Source organism: Oncorhynchus tshawytscha, linkage group LG07, assembly GCF_018296145.1.
Source record: "Oncorhynchus tshawytscha isolate Ot180627B linkage group LG07, Otsh_v2.0, whole genome shotgun sequence".
In the NCBI taxonomy this organism is placed as follows: Eukaryota; Metazoa; Chordata; class Actinopteri; order Salmoniformes; family Salmonidae; genus Oncorhynchus; species Oncorhynchus tshawytscha.
Window position 1 is genome coordinate 76,962,869 of NC_056435.1, and position 19,297 is coordinate 76,982,165.

Here is a 19,297-nt window from a genome sequence, read left to right on the forward strand (position 1 = left end):
ACCCCCTGTATATAGCCTCAATAGTTTTTTTTACTGCTGCTGTTTAATTATTTGTTACTTTTATTTTCTATTTTTCACTGAACTTATTTTTCTTAAACCTTCTTAAAGCATTGTTGGTTAAGGGCTTGTAAGTAAGCAGTTCACTGTAAGTTCTACTACGCCTTTTGTATTCGGCACATGTGACAAATACAATTTGATTTGTGCGAGATATTGATGTGTTGAAGGTACCAAACTGTCTGTTCAAGCAATTGGCACACAGTCCGGACACTAATCAGTACAACACAAGACATGCAACCAGAGTTTCCCAGTCCCTATGTCCAGAACAAAGGCTGGGAAACCCGTTGTTTTAAATAGAGCCATGACTACATGGAAATCTCTGCCAACCCAGGAAACTCAAGCTGGAAATAAAACCAGATAAAAGAACACCTTACTGCACAAATGGGAATGTGAAGAGACACAGACATGTTATGTATGTTGTATTGTAATTTGCACTCTACTATGTATTAGACCTAGATATTGTGTGTATGTACTGATTTGTAGGCTTTGTGACATTTTAAATGTATGTATTTCAGTCCTTGACTAATAATGTTCTGTACTATGTATGATGTCATGTTTCATGTGGACCCAGGAAGAGTAGCAGATGCTTATGCAGCGGCTAATGGGGATCCTAATAAATACCAAGAAGTTAATTAGATTATACAAATTAACGTTAATTGATTCAGAAGTTAATCAGATTATATAAATTAATGTTAATTGATTCAGAAATTAATTAGATTATATAAATTAATGTTAATTGATTCAGGAGCTCATTAGATTATATAAATTAACATTGATTGATCCAGAAATTAATTAGATTATATAAATTAATGTTAATTGATTCAGGAGCTCATTAGATTATATAAATTAACATTGATTGATCCAGAAGTTAATTAGATTATATAAATTAATGTTAATTGATTCAGGAGCTCATTAGATTATATAAATTAACATTGATTGATTCAGAAGTTAATTAGATTATATAAATTCATGTTAATTGATTCAGGAGCTCATTAGATCACACAAGTTAGCGTTAATTGATTCAGAAGTTAATTAGATTATATAAATTAACGTTAATTGATCCAGAAGTTAATTAGATTATATAAGGTGCCGATAATTGGTTCAGAAGTTAATTAGATTATATAAATTAACGTTAATTGATTCAGAAGTTAATTAGATTATATGCGTTAATTGATTCAGAGGTTAATCAGATTGTTAGTTAACGTTAATTGATTCAGGAGCTCATTAGATTATATACGTTAATTGATTCAGGAGCTCATTAGATTATATAAATCAGCGTTAACTGATTCAGAAGTTAATTAGATTATATAAATTAACGTTACTTGATTCAGGAGCTCATTAGATTATATAAATCAACGTTAATTGATTCAGAAATTAATTAGATTATATAAATTAACGTTAATTAATTCAGAAGTTAATTAGAATATATAAATTAACGTTAGTTGATTCAGAAGTTAATCAGATTATATAAATTAACGTTAATTAATTCAGAAGTTAATTAGATTATATAAATTAACGTTGGTTGATTCAGAAGTTAATTAGATTATATAAATTAACGCTAATTAATTAATCAGATTATATAAATTAACGTTACTTGATTCAGGAGCTCATTAGATTATATAAATTAACGTTAATTGATTCAGATGTTAATCAGATTATATAAATTAACGTTACTTGATTCAGGAGCTCATTAGATTATATCACTGTAATGGAGCTGGAGAAGCATAAGGGCGTGGTCCGTCCCATCACAGAGCTCAAGGCTGACTGACAGGTCCCAGAGTTGTAATCTAACCTGAATCTGCGTACCCTTCTAGCGGAGCTAGAGAAGCAGAAGGGCGTGGTCCTTCCCAGTCTATCACAGAGCTCGGGGCTGAAGAAGGACTCTGGGAACGGCCAAATGGGTCGAGGGAGCCTTGATGACAACTACGCCATGGGGGAGGGGCTAAAGAGGAGTGCCCTCAGCAGCTCGCTACGAGACCTCTCAGATGCAGGTGAGGGGCTAGAGGTCACCAGCCTGCCTCGTGTTCTGTGTTTAAGGCTACATACAAAATGGCACCCTATTCCCCTCATTGGACCAAAGGTAGTGCATTACTATATAGGGAAAAGTGTGCCATTTCAGATGTATCCTATGTCACTAGTATGTGTAGTGTAGTGCCCTGTGACATTAAGTAGAGCTCTGTAGTCTCCTCTCTAGGCAGTAGCTGCTGGTATGATACTCACTTCACTAGATGTGATTACTCAGTTATGAAATGAAGAGCAGATCACCTCCTCTGGGCCAGTAGTGGCTGTACTATAGGTGAATGGTTAGGTGAAGCACAGTCTGAGTCTCAGTTTAACATGGTGTCTCAGTGTGGACTAGAGACAGAGGACGTGTTGACTAATGTACTCAGCCTGTTAGCAGGAACGTTACTTAATGTTATATTGTTAATCCAGATAAAGCCTTTAGAAAGTTGCCACTACACACACATCACCTGTTCTCTCTGCCCACATCGCCTGTTCTCTCTGCCCACATCGCCTGTTCTCTCTGCACACATCACCTGTTCTCTCTGCACACATCACCTGTTCTCTCTGCACACATCACCTGTTCTCTCTGCACACATCACCTGTTCTCTCTGCACACATCGCCTGTTCTCTCTGCACACATCACCTGTTCTCTCTGCACACATCACCTGTTCTCTCTGCACACATCACCTGTTCTCTCTGCACACATCACCTGTTCTCTCTGCCCACATCGCCTGTTCTCTCTGCACACATCACCTGTTCTCTCTGCACACATCACCTGTTCTCTCTGCACACATCACCTGCCCGTGCACACATCACCTGCTCTGCCCATCACCTGTTCTCTCCCATTGCTCTCTCTGCCCACACATCACCTGTTCTCTCTGCACACATCACCTGTTCTCTCTGCCCACATCACCTGTTCTCTCTGCACACATCAGACACATCACCTGTTCTCTCTGCACACATCACCTGTTCTCTCTGCCCACATCACCTGTTCTCACACTCTGTTCTCTCTGCACACATCACCTGCTCTCTCTGCACACATCACCTGTTCTCTCTGCACACATCACCTGTTCTCTCTGCCCACATCACCTGCTCTCTGCTCACCTGCACACATAGTTCTCTACACATCACCTGCTGCACACATTCTCTCTGCACACATCATCTGTTCTCTCTGCACACATCATCTGTTCTCTCTGCACACATCTGTTCTCTCTGCACACATCTGTTCTCTCTGCACACATCATCTGTTCTCTCCTCCCATATCACCTGTTCTCTCTGCCCACATCACCTGTTCTCTCTGCCCACATCACCCGTTCTCTCTGCCCACATCGCCTGTTCTCTCTGCACACTAGACACAACAGCCTGTTCTCTCTGCACACTAGACACATCACCTGTTCTCTCTGCACACTAGACACAACACCTGTTCTCTCTGCACACTAGACACATCACCTGTTCTCTCTGCACACTAGACACATCACCTGTTCTCTCTGCACACTAGACACATCACCTGTTCTCTCTGCACACTAGACACAACAGCCTGTTCTCTCTGCACACTAGACACATCACCTGTTCTCTCTGCACACTAGACACAACAGCCTGTTCTCTCTGCACACATTACCTGTTCTCTCTGCACACATCACCTGTTCTCTCTGCCCACATCACCTGTTCTCTCTGCACACTAGACACAACAGCCTGTTCTCTCTGCACACTAGACACATCACCTGTTCTCTCTGCACACTAGACACAACAGCCTGTTCTCTCTGCACACTAGACACAACAGCCTGTTCTCTCTGCACACTAGACACAACAGCCTGTTCTCTCTGCACACTAGACACAACAGCCATTTCTCTCTGCACACTAGACACAACAGCCTGTTCTCTCGGCACACTAGACACATCACTTGCTCTCACTGCACACTAGACACATGACCTGAAACGGTTAGCTGAACTACTGCACTCTGTCTACATCACACTTCAGTTCCTCAACTCTGCAGCCTAAGCCCTTCTGACATGTTCAATCTCTTAACCTTTACCTTTCTGGTTTTGGTTTGGGAATCAAATCCCAACCTACTGCTATCGTAGTCTGTCTGTGGTAATGGGTTGGCCAGACTTATCAGGAGTCACTGTGCTTTTATTCTCAGTTCATCTCCAAATCTCAGTTGCTCCGTAGTATCTATTTAGTGTAGTGCTGTGGTAGCGTACTAGAGATGCACCAGTGTTTTACTGTAGATGGCTCTCTCCCTTCCGTCTCTGCTGTGACCCCCACCCCTCCATGTGACTGATTCTAGTGGTCACTGACAACAATAAAAAACCTAGTGGCCACGAGGCAGACATGCGTTCCCCAGCAAGAGAAAACAAAATGTCACTCAAACAGAAGAGGGAACTAACAGTCATTGACCAAAAAACAACAGGTGGAGTTTTAGGAGGGGTTCTGAAAGACAGTCATGGGGGAGTCTACTTAAAGTTGACTTGCAACAACAACTAGAACCTTAAAGACACCCACCATGAGTGCCCATTGAGAGGCAAACAAAAGAAAAACCCACTCCAAACTTAGACAGGAAGCAAACCAAAATGGTGGTGCAAAACTAAAACAGCACAGATCAGACAAAGCAATGCTTTTCTAGAAATAAAATAGGGAGCGCCAACTGAAGTTAACCCTCCACATCTCTCAAGACAACTGGAGCACTGGGCCAGACACTCTTAAATATCACCTGGGCCAGCACAGGTGAAACACACTGACTAACGAGATGGCAACCAGCAAAGGTGTAACACATTGACTCGTGACACCACTCGGTGCGCCCTATGTGCTAACGAGCTATATGTGCTAATGTCCAAATTCAAAACATAAATACAAAAAACAAAACCTATAATACAGACCTACAGCTTTGTAGTAAGGATGATACTTTTGGTCATGTAGTGTATGTGGACACCTGCTGGTGAAACATCTCATTCCGAAGTCATGAGCATTAGTATAGAGTTGATCCCCCCTTTGCTGCTAAACTCAGCAACAAAAAAAAGTCCTCTCACTGTCAACTGCGTTTTATTTTCAGCAAACTTAATAACACATGTAAATATTTGTATGAACATGACAAGATTCAATAACTGAGACATAAACTGAACAAGTTCCACAGACATGTGACTAACAGGAATGGAAAAATGTGTCCCTGAACAAAGGGTGTCAAATCAAAAGTAACAGTCAGTATCTGGTGTGGCCACCAGCTGCATTAGGTACTGCAGTATATCTCCTCATGGACTGCACTAGATTTGCCAGTTCTTGCTGTGAGATGTTACCCCACTCTTCCACCAAGGCACCTGCAGGTTCCTGGACATTTCTGGGGGGAATGGCCCAAGAACTCACCCTCTGATCCAACAGGTCCCAGACATGCTCAATGGGATTGAGATCCAGGCTCTTCGCTGGCCATGGCAGAATACTGACATTCCTGTCTTGCATGAAATCACGCACAGAACGAGCAGTATGGCTGGTGGCATTGTCATGCTGGAGGGTCATGTCAGGATGAGCCTACAGGAAGGGTACCACCTGAGAGAGGGGGATGTCTGCCCTGTAACGAACAGCTTTGAGATTGCCTGCAATGACGACAAGCTCAGTCCAATGATGCTGTGACACACCGCCCCAGACCATGACGGACCCTCCACCTCCAAATTGATCCCGCTCCAGTGTACAGGCCTCGGTGTAACGCTCATTCCTTCGACGATACTGACTTGTCAGTGAATAGCACTTTTTTGCCAGTCCTGTCTGGTCCAGCGACGGTGGGTTTGTGCCCATAGGTGACGTTGTTGCCGGTGATGTCTGGCGAGGACCTGCCTTACAACAGGCCTACAAGCCCTCAGTCCAGCCTCTCTCAGCCTATTGCGGACAGTCTGAGCACTGATGGAGAGATTGTGCATTTCTGGTGTAACTCGGGCAGTTGTTGTTGCCAACCTGTACCTGCACCTAGGTGTGATGTTTCAGATGTACCGATCCTGTGCAGGTGTTGGTACACGTGGTCTACCACTGCGAGGACGATCAGCTGTCCATCCTGTCTTCCTGTAGTGCTGTCTTAGGCATCTCACAGTACGGACATCTGCAGTCCTCATGCCTCCTTGCAGCATGCCTAAGGCACGTTCACGCAGATGAGCAGGGACCCTGGGCATCTTTATTTTGGTGTTTTTCAGTCAGTAGAATGGCCTCTTTAGTGTCCTAAGTTTTCAGAACTGTGACCTTAATTGCCTACCGTCCGTAATTGCCTACCTACCGTAAGCTGTTAGTGTCTTAACGACCGTTCCACAGGTGCATGTTCATTAGTTGTTTATGGTTCATTGAACAAAAATGGGAAACAGTGTTTAAACCATTTACAATGAAGAGCTGTGAAGTTATTTGGATTTTAACTAATTATCTTTGAAAGACCAGGTCCTGAAATAGGGACATTTCTGTTTTTGCTGAGTTTATAACAGCCTCCACTCTTCTGGGAAGGCTTTCCACTTGATGTTGGAACATTGCTGCGGGGACTTGCTTCCATTCAGCCACAAGAGCATTAGTGAGGTCCGGCACTGATGTTTGGCGATTATGCCTGGCTCGCAGTCAGCTTTCCAATCCTTTCCAAAGGTGTTCGATGTGTTTGAGGTCAAGGCTCTGTGCAAGCCAGTCATGTTCTTCCACACCAATCTTGACAAACCACTTCTGAATGGACCTCGCTTTTTGCACGGCGTCATTGTCACGCTGAAACATGAAAGGGCCTTCCCCAAACTGTTGCCACAAAGTTGGAAGCACAGATTGTCATTGTATGCTGTAGAGTTAATATTTCCCTTCACTGGAACTAAGGGGACTAGCCCGAACCATGAAAAACAGCATGAGACCAATTTTCTTCCTCTATCAAACTTTACAGTTGACACTATGCATTGGGGCAATTCGTCTGTCCGACTGCCAAATGGTGAAGCGTGATTCATCACTCCAGAGTCCAATGGCGGCGAGCTTTACACCACTCCAGCCAGCGCTTGGTATTGCGTATGGTGATCTTAGCCTTGTGTGTGTGTGGCTGCGGCCATGGAAACCCATTTAATGAAGCTCCCGACAAACAGTTATTGTGCTGACGTTGCTTCCAGAGCAATTTGGAACTCGGTAGTGAGTGTTGCAACTGAGGACAGACTATTTTTAAGCACTTCAGCACTCAGCTGTCCCGTTCTGTGAGCTTGTGTGGACTACCACTTCACGGTTGTGCCATTGTTGCTACTAGACGTTTCTACTTCAAAATAACAACTTACAGTTGACTGGGGCAGCTCTAGCAGTGCAGAAATGTGATGAACTGACTTGTTGGAAAGGTGGCATCCATGACGGTGCCATGTTGAAAGTTACTGAGCTCTTCAGAAAGGCCATTCTACTGCAAATGTTTGTCTAAAATTTTAAGGGGTGTCCACATACTTTTGTATATGTAGTGTAGATTCACCTGTACAGAACCCTAGCAGCCTGTACCTGTATGCTAGGTGTGTTGATTGGTTGTCCTGCTGTAAGTCAGATAGTTCCTGTATGCCAGGTATGTTGGTTGGTTGTCTAACCTCTGCTATTGCCTGTCCTGTCCTGCTCAGGTAAGCGTGAGCGCCGCAGCAGTGCAGGATCACTAGACAGCAATACTGAAGTAAGTAGGAAGAAATTAATCGCACTCTACTGCATGTCACTGGCGTCTGGCTTCTTGCTGTATTTATGTATCGCTCTGTGATGATGCACACAACACCCTGTTTCCTGTTCCTTCACCCTGTTCCCTGTTCCTGCACCCTGTTCCCTGATCCTGCACCCCGTTCCCTGTCCCTGTTCTCTGTTCCTGCACACTGTTCTCTGTTCCTGCACCCTGTTCCCGCACCCTGGTCTCTGTTCCCTGTTCCTGACCCCTGTTCCCTGTTCCTGCACCCTGTTCCTGCACCCTGTTCTCTGATCCTCTTCCTGCACCCTGTTCCCTGTTCCTGCACCCTGTTCTATGTCCCTGTTCCTGTGCCCTGTTCCTGCACCCTGTTCCCTGTTCCTGCACCCTGTTCTCTGTTCCTGCACCCTGTTCCCTGTTCCTGCACCCTGTTCCCTGTTCCTTCACCCTGTTCCCTGTTCCTGCACCCTGTTCCTGCACCCTGTTCCCGCACCCTTGTCTCTGTTCCCGCACCCTGTTCCCTGTTCCCGCACCCTGTTCCCTGTTCCTGCACCCTGTTCCCTGTTCATGCACCCTGTTCCCTGTTCCTGCACCCTGTTCCCTGTTCCTGCACCCTGTTCCCTGTTCCTGCACCCTGTTCCCTGTTCCTGCACCCTGTTCCCTGTTCCTGCACCCTGTTCCCTGTTCCTGCACCCTGTTTCCTGTTCCTGCACCCTGTTCCTGCACCCTGTTCCCTGTTCCTGCACCCTGTTCCCTGTTCCTGCACCCTGTTCCCTGTTCCCTGTTCCTGCACCCTGTTCCTGCACCCTGTTTCCTGTTCCTTCACCCTGTTCCCTGTTCCTGCACCCTGTTCCCTGTTCCCTGTTCCTGCACCCTGTTCCCTGTTTCTGCACCCTGTTCCGTGTTCCTGCACCCGGTTTTCTGTTCCCGCACCCTGTTTTCTGTTCCTGCACCCTGTTTTCTGTTCCTGCACCCTGTTTTCTGTTCCTGCACCCTTTTCCTGCACCCTGTTTTCTGTTCCTGCACCCTGTTTTCTGTTCCTGCACCCTGTTCCCTGTTCCTGCACCCTGTTCCCTGTTCCTGCACCCTGTTCCCTGTTCCTGCACCCTGTTCCCTGTTCCTGCACCCTGTTCCCTGTTCCTGCACCCTGTTCCCTGTTCCTGCACCCTGTTCCCGCACCCTGTTCCCTGTTCCTGCACCCTGTTTTCTGTTCCTGCACCCTGTTCGCTGTTTCTGCACCCTGTTCCTGTTCCTGCACCCTGTTCCTGTTCCCTGTTCCTGCACCCTGTTCCCTGTTCCTGCACCCTGTTACCTGTTCCTGCACCCTGTTTTCTGTTCCTGCACCCTGTTCCCTGTTACTGCACCCTGTTCCCTGTTACTGCACCCTGTTCCCTGTTCCTGCACCCTGTTCCCTGTTCCCTGTTCCCTGTTCCTGCACCCTGTTCCCTGTTCCTGTACCCTGTTCCCTGTTCCTGCACCCTGTTTTCTCTGTTTTCTATTTGTGTTCTATGTTCCTGTATCTTTTGTTTCTTACTTATGCTGGTCTCAGTGGCTGGGCTCAACCTCTTCTTCACCCTGGTTGTCTTCAGGAGTGGAGTGGAGGATCGGGATACCACCTGCTGCATGCTTGGCCTGCCTGTTAGTCTGTTTTATGTCCATTCTGCCAGCATGATGGACTAATACAGCTAATTACTATACCGCACAGTTACTCTGATCATTGGTTTCTGGTTGTTTAGTTTATTTTGTTGTCGTTTTCTTTCTGCTGTTTGTTCAACTGAGACGGTTGTGACTGTGCACCAAGAAAACCTGTTCCACTGAGACAGTTGTGACACTGTGCACCAAGAAAACCTCTTCCTCTCCAACCGTCTCTACTCTCCTCTACCTGAGCCTAACTCCTTCTCTACTGAGCTACAGAGCAGCAACTCTACATTATATAGGTCAGGACAGAGCAGCAATGATAGATCCTATTGGTCAGGAACAAGATGAGATTTCATGAGATGTCATTAATCTATTTTCAGCAATATGGCGATATCATTGATCAATCCCAGATGTTTCATTTAAAGTAAAGTTCCATCGAGCACATCATGGAATGCATGCCTTAGATATCGACAGACATATCCCAGTTAAAACTGAGAGGCGGCATCCTGAGTGTGTAGCTGAATTTTATTTTACTGGCTCCTAATCAACTATGCTATTTCGTTTGTTTCTTCGCATTGTTAGAAACTCATTTTGTACATAATGTTGCTGCTACTGTCATGTTCTGACCTTAGTTCTTTTGTTATTTCTTTGTTTTAGTATGGTCAGGGTGTGAGTTGGGTGGGTTATCGATGTTCGTTTTTCTATGATTTGCTATTTCTGTGTTTGGCCTGGTATGGTTCTCAATCAGAGGCAGCTGTCAAACACTTGTGTTTCATGGGTGATTTGTTTTCTGTTGTGGGTCTGCACCAGCCAGAACTGTTTTTGGTCGTCTCTCTTTGGTATTTTTGGTATTTCCGTGTTAATTTTAATAAATATGGACACATACGACGCTGCACCTTGGTCCTCACCTTCTTCCACCAACAACGGCCATTACAACCGTATCTTATGACCAAAAATAGCTTCTGGACATCAGAACAGTGATTACTTCGAACTGGACTTCGAACTGGACAAAGATTTTTCTTTAATGAGTCTGACGTGAAGGATATACTGCCTTGTCAAGACAATAACCAAATTCCCATCATCAGCGTGAAGAAAAGATGGAAGAAAAGGGGGAAGAGGTCCTTGTAAGAATTCGCTGACGAGTAGGTAAACCACCACTTCCCTCCATATTATTGGCCAACGTGCAATCATTTGAAAACAAAGTGGACGATCGGCAATTAAGACTATCCTATCAACGGGACATTAAAAACTGCAATTACTTATGTTTCACCGAAACTTGGTTGAACGACGACACGGATAATATAGATCTGACTGCCTTCTCCATGTTTTGGAAGGACAGAGCAGCTACGTAAGACGAAGCACGGGGGGGGGTGTGTCTATTTGTCAATAGCTGCTTGTGCACTATGACTAATATTTAATTAGTCTTGAGTTATTGCTCACCTGAGGTAGAATACCTCATGATAAGCTGTAGACCACACTATCTACCAAGAGAGTATTATTCATCTGTATTATTCGTAGCTGTCTATTTACCACCACGAGCTGTATAAGGCCATAAGCAAATAAGAAAATGCTCATCCAGAAGCAGCCGGGGACATTAATTCAGGCTTAAATCCATTTTACCAGTATGTCGCATGTGCAATCAGAGGAAAAAACTCTAGACCACCTTTACAAAACACACAGAGACAAATACAAAGCTCTCCATCTTCCTCCATTTGGCAAATTTGACCATAATTCTATTCCAGTTTACAAGCAACAACTAAAGCAGGATATACGAGTGACTCGCTCATTACGGAAGTGGTCAGATTATGGCGATGCTACGCTACAGGACTGTTTTGCTAGCACAGACTGGAATATGTTCCGGGATTCATCCAATGGCATTGAGGAGTATACCACCTCAGTCATCGGCTTCATCAATAAGTGCATCGACGACGACGTCCCCACAGTGACCATACGTACATTTCCCAACCATAAGCCATGGATTACAGGCATCATCCGCACCGAGCTAAAGGCTAGAGCTGCCATTCAAGGAGCAGATGAGCTAAATGTCATTTATGCTTCGAGGCAAAACTGAAGAAGGCATGAAAGTACCAGCTGTTACGGATGACTGTGTGATCACGCTCTCTGTAGCCGATGTGAGCAAGACATTTAAACAGGTTGACTATCACGAAGCCGCAGGGACAGACGGATTACCAGGACGTGTACTCAAAGCATGCGCGGACCAACTGGCAAGTGTCTTCACTGACATTTTTAACCTCTCCCTGATCGAGTCTGGAATACCTACATGTTTCAAACAGTTTGTTTCTTCGCATTGTTAGAAACTCATTTTGTACATAATGTTGCTGCTACTGTCATGTTCTGACCTTAGTTCTTTTGTTATTTCTTTGTTTTAGTATGGTCAGGGTGTGAGTTGGGTGGGTTATCGATGTTCGTTTTTCTATGATTTGCTATTTCTGTGTTTGGCCTGGTATGGTTCTCAATCAGAGGCAGCTGTCAAACACTTGTGTTTCATGGGTGATTTGTTTTCTGTTGTGTGTCTGCACCAGCCAGAACTGTTTTTGGTCGTCTCTCTTTGGTATTTTTGGTATTTCCGTGTTAATTTTAATAAATATGGACACATACGACGCTGCACCTTGGTCCTCACCTTCTTCCACCAACAACGGCCATTACAACCGTATCTTATGACCAAAAATAGCTTCTGGACATCAGAACAGTGATTACTTCGAACTGGACTTCGAACTGGACAAAGATTTTTTCTTTAATGAGTCTGACGTGAAGGATATACTGCCTTGTCAAGACAATAACCAAATTCCCATCATCAGCGTGAAGAAAAGATGGAAGAAAAGGGGGAAGAGGTCCTTGTAAGAATTCGCTGACGAGTAGGTAAACCACCACTTCCCTCCATATTATTGGCCAACGTGCAATCATTTGAAAACAAAGTGGACGATCGGCAATTAAGACTATCCTATCAACGGGACATTAAAAACTGCAATTACTTATGTTTCACCGAAACTTGGTTGAACGACGACACGGATAATATAGATCTGACTGCCTTCTCCATGTTTTGGAAGGACAGAGCAGCTACGTAAGACGAAGCACGGGGGGGGGTGTGTCTATTTGTCAATAGCTGCTTGTGCACTATGACTAATATTTAATTAGTCTTGAGTTATTGCTCACCTGAGGTAGAATACCTCATGATAAGCTGTAGACCACACTATCTACCAAGAGAGTATTATTCATCTGTATTATTCGTAGCTGTCTATTTACCACCACGAGCTGTATAAGGCCATAAGCAAATAAGAAAATGCTCATCCAGAAGCAGCCGGGGACATTAATTCAGGCTTAAATCCATTTTACCAGTATGTCGCATGTGCAATCAGAGGAAAAAACTCTAGACCACCTTTACAAAACACACAGAGACAAATACAAAGCTCTCCATCTTCCTCCATTTGGCAAATTTGACCATAATTCTATTCCAGTTTACAAGCAACAACTAAAGCAGGATATACGAGTGACTCGCTCATTACGGAAGTGGTCAGATTATGGCGATGCTACGCTACAGGACTGTTTTGCTAGCACAGACTGGAATATGTTCCGGGATTCATCCAATGGCATTGAGGAGTATACCACCTCAGTCATCGGCTTCATCAATAAGTGCATCGACGACGACGTCCCCACAGTGACCATACGTACATTTCCCAACCATAAGCCATGGATTACAGGCATCATCCGCACCGAGCTAAAGGCTAGAGCTGCCATTCAAGGAGCAGATGAGCTAAATGTCATTTATGCTTCGAGGCAAAACTGAAGAAGGCATGAAAGTACCAGCTGTTACGGATGACTGTGTGATCACGCTCTCTGTAGCCGATGTGAGCAAGACATTTAAACAGGTTGACTATCACGAAGCCGCAGGGACAGACGGATTACCAGGACGTGTACTCAAAGCATGCGCGGACCAACTGGCAAGTGTCTTCACTGACATTTTTAACCTCTCCCTGATCGAGTCTGGAATACCTACATGTTTCAAACAGACCACCATAGTCCCTGTGAACCAAGAAAGCAAAGGTAACCTGCCTAAATGATTACCGCCCAGTAGCACTCACGTCTGTAGCCATGAAGTGCATTTTAAGGCTGGTCATGGCTCACATCAACACCATCATGCCAGAAACCCTAGACCCACTCCAATTTGCATACCGCCCCAACAGATCCACAGATGACACAATCTCAATAGCACTCCACACTGCCCTTCCCACCTGGACAAAAGGAACACCTATGTGTGAATGCTGTTAATTGACTACAGCTCAAGGTTCAACACCATAGTGCCCACAAAGCTCATCACTAAGCTAAGGACCCTGGGACTAAACACCTCCCTCTGCAACTGGATCCTGGACTTCCTGACGGGCTGCCCCCAGGTAGTAAGGGTAGACAACAACACATCTGCCATGTTGATCCTCAACATTGGGGCCCCTCAGGGGTGCATGCTTAGTCCCCTCTTGTACTCCATGTTCACCCACGACTGCATGGCCAAGCACATCTCGACATCATCATTAAGTTTGCCGACGACACAACAGTGGTAGGCCTGATCACCGACAACAATGAGACAGCCTATAGGGAGGAGGTCAGAGACCTGGCAGTGTAGTGACAGGACAACAACTGCTCTCTCAATTTGACCAAGCCAAAGAAGCTGATCATGGAGTACAGGAAAAGAAGGGTCGCACAAGCCCCAAATAACATTGAAGGGACTGAAGTGGAGCCGGTCGAGAGTTTCAAGTTCCTTGGTGTCCACATCACCAACCAACTATCATGGTCCAAACACACACAGCCAGTTGTGAAGAGGGCACGACAACACCTTTCCCCCTCAGGAGACTGAAAAGATTTGGCATTGGTCCCTAGATCCTCAAAAAGTTATACAGCTGCACCATCAAGAGCATCTTGACCGGTTGCATCACCGCCTGGTATGGCAACTGCACGGCATCTGAGCGTAAGGTGCTACAGAGGGTAGTGCATACGGCCCAGTACAACACTGGGGCTAAGCTTCCTGCCATCCAGGACCTATATTCTAGGCGATGTCAGAGGAAGGCCCCAAAAAAACTCCAGTCCCCCAAGTCATAGACTGTGTTCTCCCTGCTGCCGCACGGCAAGTCTAGGATCAAAAGGCTCCTTAACAGCTTCTACACCCAATCCATATGACTCCTGAACATGGCCACCCAGACTATTTACTTTGACTCCCCCCCCTCTTTAAATTTACACTGCTGCTACTAGCTGTTTATTATCTATGCATAGTCACCTTACAAATTACCTTGGCTAACCTGTACCCCCACACATTGATTCGGTACCGAGACCCCCTGTATGTAACCTTGTTAAATTTTAATTGATTTGATTTCAAAACACACAGTGTGCCCTCAGGCCCCTACTCCTCCTCTACCACGTATCTAAAGTATTAAATTAATGTGTATGTGTTTGTATAGTGTGTTGGTTTATGCACGTGTCTGTGCCTATGTTTATGTTGCTTCACAATCCCCCCTGTTCCATAAGGTGTTTTTTAAATCTAATTTTACTGCTTACATCAGTTACTTGATGTGGAATAGAGTTCCATGTAGTCATGGCTCTATGTAGCACTGTGCGCCTCCCATAGTCTGTGGACTTGGGGACTGTGAAGGTAGAAGCTAGGGCCTGTAGGACCTGCCTTGTTGTTAGTGCTGTTAAGAAGGTAGAAACTAGGACCTGTAGAACCTACCTTGTTGATAGTGCTGTTACGAAGGTAGAAACTAGGGCCTGTAGGACCTGCCTTGTTGATAATGTTGTTAAGAAGGTAGAAACTAGGACCTGTAGGACCTGCCTTGTTGATAGTGCTGTTACGAAGGTAGAAACTAGGACCTGTAGGACCTACCTTGTTGATAGTGCTATTACGAAAAAGAGGGAAACGAGGCGGTCTTCTGGTCAGACTCCGGAGACGGGCACACCGTGCACCACTCCCTAGCATTCTTCTTGCCAATGACCAGTCTCTTGACAACAAGGTTGATGAAATCCGAGCAAGGGTAGCATTCCAGAGGGACATCAGAGACTGTAACGTTCTTTGCTTCACGGAAACATGGCTCACTGTAGAGACGCTATCCGAGGCGGTGCAGCCAACGGGTTTCTCCACGCATCACGCCGACAGAAACAAACATCTTTCTGGTAAGAAGAGGGGCGGGGGCGTATGCCTTATGGCTAACGTGACATGGTGTGATGAAAGAAACATACAGGAACTCAAATCCTTCTGTTCACCTGATTTAGAATTCCTCACAATCAAATGTAGACCGCATTATCTACCAAGAGAATTCTCTTCGATTATAATCACAGCCGTATATATCCCACCCAAGCAGACACATTGATGGCTCTGAACGAACTTTATTTAACTCTCTGCAAACTGGAATCCATTTATCCGGAGGCTGCATTCATTGTAGCTGGGGATTTTAACAAGGCTAATCTGAAAACAAGACTCCCTAAATTTTATCAGCATATCGATTGCGCAACCAGGGGTGGAAAGACCTTGGATCATTGTTACTCTAACTTCCGCGACGCATATAAGGCCCTGCCCCGCCCCCCTTTCGGAAAAGCTGACCACGACTCCATTTTGTTGATCCCTGCCTACAGACAGAAACTAAAACAAGAGGCTCCCACGCTGAGGTCTGTCCAACGCTGGTCCGACCAAGCTGACTCCACACTCCAAGACTGCTTCCATCACGTGGACTGGGAGATGTTTCGTATTGCGTCAGACAACAACATTGACGAATACGCTGATTCAGTGTGCGAGTTCATTAGAACGTGCGTTGAAGATGTCGTTCTCATAGCAACGATTCAAACATTCCCTAACCAGAAACCGTGGATTGATGGCAGCATTCGCGTGAAACTGAAAGCGCGAACCACTGCTTTTAAACAGGGCAAGGTATCTGGTAACATGACCGAATACAAACAGTGCAGCTATTCCCTCCGCAAGGCTATCAAACAAGCTAAGCCTAAGAACAGAGACAAAGTAGAATCTCAGTTCAACGGCTCAGACACAAGAGGCATGTGGCAGGGTCTACAGTCAATCACGGACTACAGGAAGAAATCCAGCCCAGTCACGGACCAGGATGTCTTGCTCCCAGGCAGACTAAATAACTTTTTTGCCCGCTTTGAGGACAATACAGTGCCACTGACACGGCCTGCAATGAAAACATGCGGTCTCTCCTTCACTGCAGCCGAGGTGAGTAAGACATTTAAACGTGTTAACCCTCGCAAGGCTGCAGGCCCAGACGGCATCCCCAGCCGCGCCCTCAGAGCATGCGCAGACCAGCTGGCCGGTGTGTTTACGGACATATTCAATCAATCCCTATACCAGTCTGCTGTTCCCACATGCTTCAAGAGGGCCACCATTGTTCCTGTTCCCAAGAAAGCTAAGGTAACTGAGCTAAACGACTACCGCCCCATAGCACTCACTTCCGTCATCATGAAGTGCTTTGAGAGACTAGTCAAGGACCATAGCACCTCCACCCTACCTGACACCCTAGACCCACTCCAATTTGCTTACCGCCCAAATAGGTCCACAGACGATGCAATCTCAACCACACTGCACACTGCCCTAACCCATCTGGACAAGAGGAATACCTATGTGAGAATGCTGTTCATTGACTACAGCTCGGCATTCAACACCATAGTACCCTCCAAGCTCGTCATCAAGCTCGAGACCCTGGGTCTTGACCCCGCCCTGTGCAACTGGGTACTGGACTTCCTGACGGGCCGCCCCCAGGTGGTGAGGGTAGGCAACATCTCCTCCCCGCTGATCCTCAACACTGGGGCCCCACAAGGGTGCGTTTTGAGCCCTCTCCTGTACTCCCTGTTCACCCACGACTGCGTGGCCACGCACGCCTCCAACTCAATCATCAAGTTTGCGGACGACACAACAGTGGTAGGCTTGATTACCAATAACGACGAAACGGCCTACAGGGAGGAGGTGAGGGCCCTCGGAGTGTGGTGTCAGGAAAATAACCTCACACTCAACGTCAACAAAACTAAGGAGATGATTGTGGACTTTAGGAAACAGCAGAGGGAACACCCCCCTATCCACATCGATGGAACAGTAGTGGAGAGGGTAGCAAGTTTTAAGTTCCTCGGCATACACATCACAGACAAACTGAATTGGTCCACTCACACAGACAGCATCGTGAAGAAGGCGCAGCAGCGCCTCTTCAACCTCAGGAGGCTGAAGAATTTCGGCTTGTCACCAAAAGCACTCACAAACTTCTACAGATGCACAATCGAGAGCATCCTGGCGGGCTGTATCACCGCCTGTTACGGCAACTGCTCCGCCCTCAACCGTAAGGCTCTCCAGAGGGCAGTGAGGTCTGCACAACGCATCACCGGGGGCAAACTACCTGCCCTCCAGGACACCTACACCACCCGATGTTACAGGAAGGCCATAAAGATCATCAAGGACATCAACCACCCGAGCCACTGCCTGTTCACCCCGCTATCATCCAGAAGGCGAGGTCAGTACAGGTGCATCAAAGCTGGGACCGAGAGACTGAAAAACAGCTTCTATCTCAAGGCCATCAGACTGTTAAACAGCCACCACTAACATGGAGTGGCTGCTGCCAACACACTGACACTGACTCAACTCCAGCCACTTTAATAATGGGAATTGATGGGAAATGATGTAAATATATCACTAGCCACTTTAAACAATGCTACCTTATATAATGTTACTTACCCTACATTATTCATCTCATATGCATACGTATATACTGTACTCTATATCATCGACTGCATCCTTATGTAATACATGTATCACTAGCCACTTTAACTATGCCACTTTGTTTACATACTCATCTCATATGTATATACTGTACTCGATACCATCTACTGTATCTTGCCTATGCTGCTCTGTACCATCACTCATTCATATATCCTTATGTACATATTCTTTATCCCCTTACACTGTGTATAAGACAGTAGTTTTGGAATTGTTAGTTAGATTACTTGTTGGTTATTACTGCATTGTCGGAACTAGAAGCACAAGCATTTCGCTACACTCGCATTAACATCTGCTAACCATGTGTATGTGACAAATCAAATTTGATTTGATTTGATAGTGCTGTTATGAAGGTAGAAACTAGGGCCTGTCTTACCTGCCTTGTTGATAGTACTGTTACGAAGGTAGAAACTAGGGCCTGTAGGACCTGCCTTGTTGATAGTGCTGTTACGAAGGTAGAAACTAGGACCTGCCTTGTTGATAGTGTTGTTAAGAAGGTAGAAACTAGGGCCTGTAGGACCTGCCTTGTTGATAGTGCTGTTACGAAGGTAGAAACTAGGACCTGTAGTACCTGCCTTGTTGATAATGTTGTTAAGAAGGTAGAAACTAGGGCCTGTAAGACCTGCATTGTTGATAGTGCTGTTAAGAAGGTAGAAACTAGGACCTGCCTTGTTGATAGTGTTGTTACGAAGGTAGAAACTAGGACCTACCTTGTTGATAGTGTTGTTAAGAAGGTAGAAACTAGGACCTGTAGGACCTGCCTTGTTGATAGTGTTGTTACGAAGGTAGAAACTAGGACCTACCTTGTTGATAGTGTTGTTAAGAAGGTAGAAACTAGGACCTGTAGGACCTGCCTTGTTGATAGTGCTGTTACGAAGGTAGAAACTAGGGCCTGTAGGACCTGCCTTGTTGATAGTGCTGTTAAGAAGGTAGAAACTAGGGCCTGTAGGACCTGCCTTGTTGATAGTGCTGTTACGAAGGTAGAAACTAGGGCCTGTAGGACCTGCCTTGTTGATAGTGTTGTTACGAAGGTAGAAACTAGGACCTACCTTGTTGATAGTGTTGTTAAGAAGGTAGAAACTAGGACCTGTAGGACCTGCCTTGTTGATAGTGCTGTTACGAAGGTAGAAACTAGGGCCTGTAGGATCTGCCTTGTTGATAGTGTTGTTAAGAAGGTAGAAACTAGGGCCTGTAGGACC

The 19,297-nt window shown here is 45.6% G+C and overlaps 1 protein-coding gene across 1 annotated transcript in view; it reads left to right on the top strand.

Moving 5' to 3' along the window:
* LOC112237209 (IQ motif and SEC7 domain-containing protein 1-like) overlaps positions 1 to 19,297 on the top strand; it is a 129,695-nt gene that overhangs the window by 107,431 nt on the left and 2,967 nt on the right. The window contains 2 exon segments of the mRNA XM_042323740.1: positions 1,872 to 2,048; positions 7,641 to 7,690. Of these exon segments, the coding sequence (XP_042179674.1) occupies positions 1,872 to 2,048; positions 7,641 to 7,690 (227 nt within the window).